Genomic DNA, 2,317 nt, shown 5'->3' on the forward strand with positions numbered 1-2,317 from the left:
TGACGTGTCATTCCCCTGGCCTTTTTTCACAAACATTTTATGGCCAAACACATTAATGCAACGACTTCGTGTCTGTGTCACCCACAGGGAAGGTTCTGGTGCACTGCCAGTGCGGAATCTCGCGGTCAGCCTCTCTCGTCGCCGGCTTCCTGATGCTCCGACGTGGTATGAATGTCCAGACCGCCCTCGCCACCATCAGGTCTGTGCTCACTTGCCGCCCTGTTCCTGCACTTTCCTTCTTTGATGTTATATTCATGATCCGGACTCAGTTTCACTTGTTGTCTTGCACTGTCTGTCCACGATGAGTCTAAATCTTTATTTCCATGCTTGTGTTACGTTCCGTTAGTGTAAAGTTATACTGTGATTTTTAGTTTTGTTGTTATGTTCAGTTTTATTTACGCAGTTGTTTTGTTTACGGTGATATTTTGTTCACTAGCTGCTATAGAAGTTTAGTGTTCAAAGTTGCTTCTGTGTCCATTTGCATCCTCGCTTACACGTTGTCCTGTGGTCCCCTTCCAGCAAGAAGAGGAGCATCTTCCCCAACCAGGGCTTCCTGAGTCAGCTGTGCGACCTGGACTACGAGCTGCGCCGTAGCGGAGAGATCCCCGACTCGGACCTGCCAGACCGCCGCGGGTCTTTGCCTTACCGCGAGACGTCGCCCTTCCGTAACCCGTCGGCGTACCCTCGGTTTACGTTAGTGCCTTACAGGACCTTCGAGACGTACTCCGACACCAAGACGTACGTGCCCCCGCGAAGGTCCTCCTCCGTCGACCGGTACGAGGCTCCCACCAAGCCTTTCGCCCATAACCCGCTCGTGGATTCCAAGACCTACGGCCGCACGAGGTCCTCCGTGAGCCCCGTCCGCTACACGCGCAGCCCCTCCGTGTCCTACACGAAGTCCTTCATCGACGACGACGACGAGGAGCCCATCAACACGAAGGTGTTTGATACGTACAAGCGATACGTCAGGTCATCCACGACACCGCTGCCGTCCTCGGTCTACAGGGAGAGGCTGGCCCGCATCCTGGACTACTACGTGCCGCCCAGGAACATCCTCTACGACACTACGCCAACGCCGTATTCCTATTCAATTGAGACGTATTACCCCGACAGGACCTACCAGTATATCAACAACCTCAATAAGTACTACGACACCTATAGGTACATGAGGGAGCCGAGCCCCGTCAGAGCCTACTCGCCCGTGCCCGAGCGCCGCACCTACAACATGGTGCCTCTCAGGGGCTACCACTCGGGTACGACCTACGTGTCAACCTATCCTTATACAGAGAAATACTTCCCGACCATCTGCAAGTATCCAGCCACAGCGCGGGCTCTAAACACAGCCACGCTCTCCACCTTCGCGACTCTCAGGGCGTAATACTCTAGGCCCTGGGACGCTAATACTTAACAATGCTATTAAAATTAATGTTCATGTTTCAGCTTCATTGTTTTAACATTTGACGTCCTGCCGCGACGTTTGATGTTCAGGCATCAGCATTTGGTCTTTTTAAGAGTCTACCCAAATCTACCATTACATAGATATGTTCACTGTCCTAGAGTATACCGTGTAGGATACGATTTAGAGTTCCCTAAATAGTTTTCTGTGAGGAGACTGTGGTCTGCCAGATGCTTGGAGCTGTGTGGGTGTTGCTGATGTGAATAACTTTAAATGTGCAGTATAGAAACTGTGTCATATTCATGTGATGTCGCATTCATCTTTTTAAAGCTACAGAACGACCGATGTTCGTGTCTACACATTACTAATACTCATACCAAGCTGTGTCATGTTTGTCACTATCAGTGTAAAAAAACAAAACAGTCTAGTGTTTAGACAATGTACATATCGACAATGCGTTACTTGTATAATCAATAGGTAAGGTCGAAGGTGTTGCTGCAAACCTAACTGAATACCGTCTTGCCAAGCTGCGCCGTTCAGAGTGTCAAAATAACTCAAAATGAACTTGCTTGTGGCTCAATATCGGCTTGCTGTTATGAGGAATCAGACGACCACGTTGAGGTCGTCTTAAAGGCAGGAAGAGGTGGTGGTGTCAACGACTGCGAAGGTCACGTGACTGATGATACGACTGAGAGGTACATAACTGAACATTTCTTTTAATGCTTATCATTAGTGCTGTAACATTTTCCTCCGTTCTGGTTGGAATGTTCAGTGTGGCTGGAGCGTTGATGGCCTTGCGTGACCCGTTCCGACCCCGATTATGCAACTTCGCTGCCTTTAAATTCGGCCACACATGCACAGATAGCCGCGTGAGACAAAGATCGTAAAGTTTTTTAATTTCTGTATCTGGTCAAAATAATC

At 49.2% G+C, this 2,317-nt stretch overlaps 1 protein-coding gene across 1 annotated transcript in view; it reads left to right on the forward strand.

The window, feature by feature from the left end:
• The window catches only part of LOC119593510, a 20,867-nt gene extending 19,086 nt beyond the window's left edge, over positions 1-1,781 (forward strand). Inside the window, exons 4-5 of the mRNA XM_037942461.1 lie at positions 88-199; positions 520-1,781. Coding sequence (XP_037798389.1) covers positions 88-199; positions 520-1,378 — 971 coding nt within the window. The 3' untranslated portion in view covers positions 1,379-1,781. The remainder of the gene's footprint in view (positions 1-87; positions 200-519) is intronic.
• The last annotated feature ends 536 nt before the right edge of the window (positions 1,782-2,317 follow it).

Source organism: Penaeus monodon, chromosome 32 (assembly GCF_015228065.2).
Source record: "Penaeus monodon isolate SGIC_2016 chromosome 32, NSTDA_Pmon_1, whole genome shotgun sequence".
NCBI classification, from domain to species: Eukaryota; Metazoa; Arthropoda; class Malacostraca; order Decapoda; family Penaeidae; genus Penaeus; species Penaeus monodon.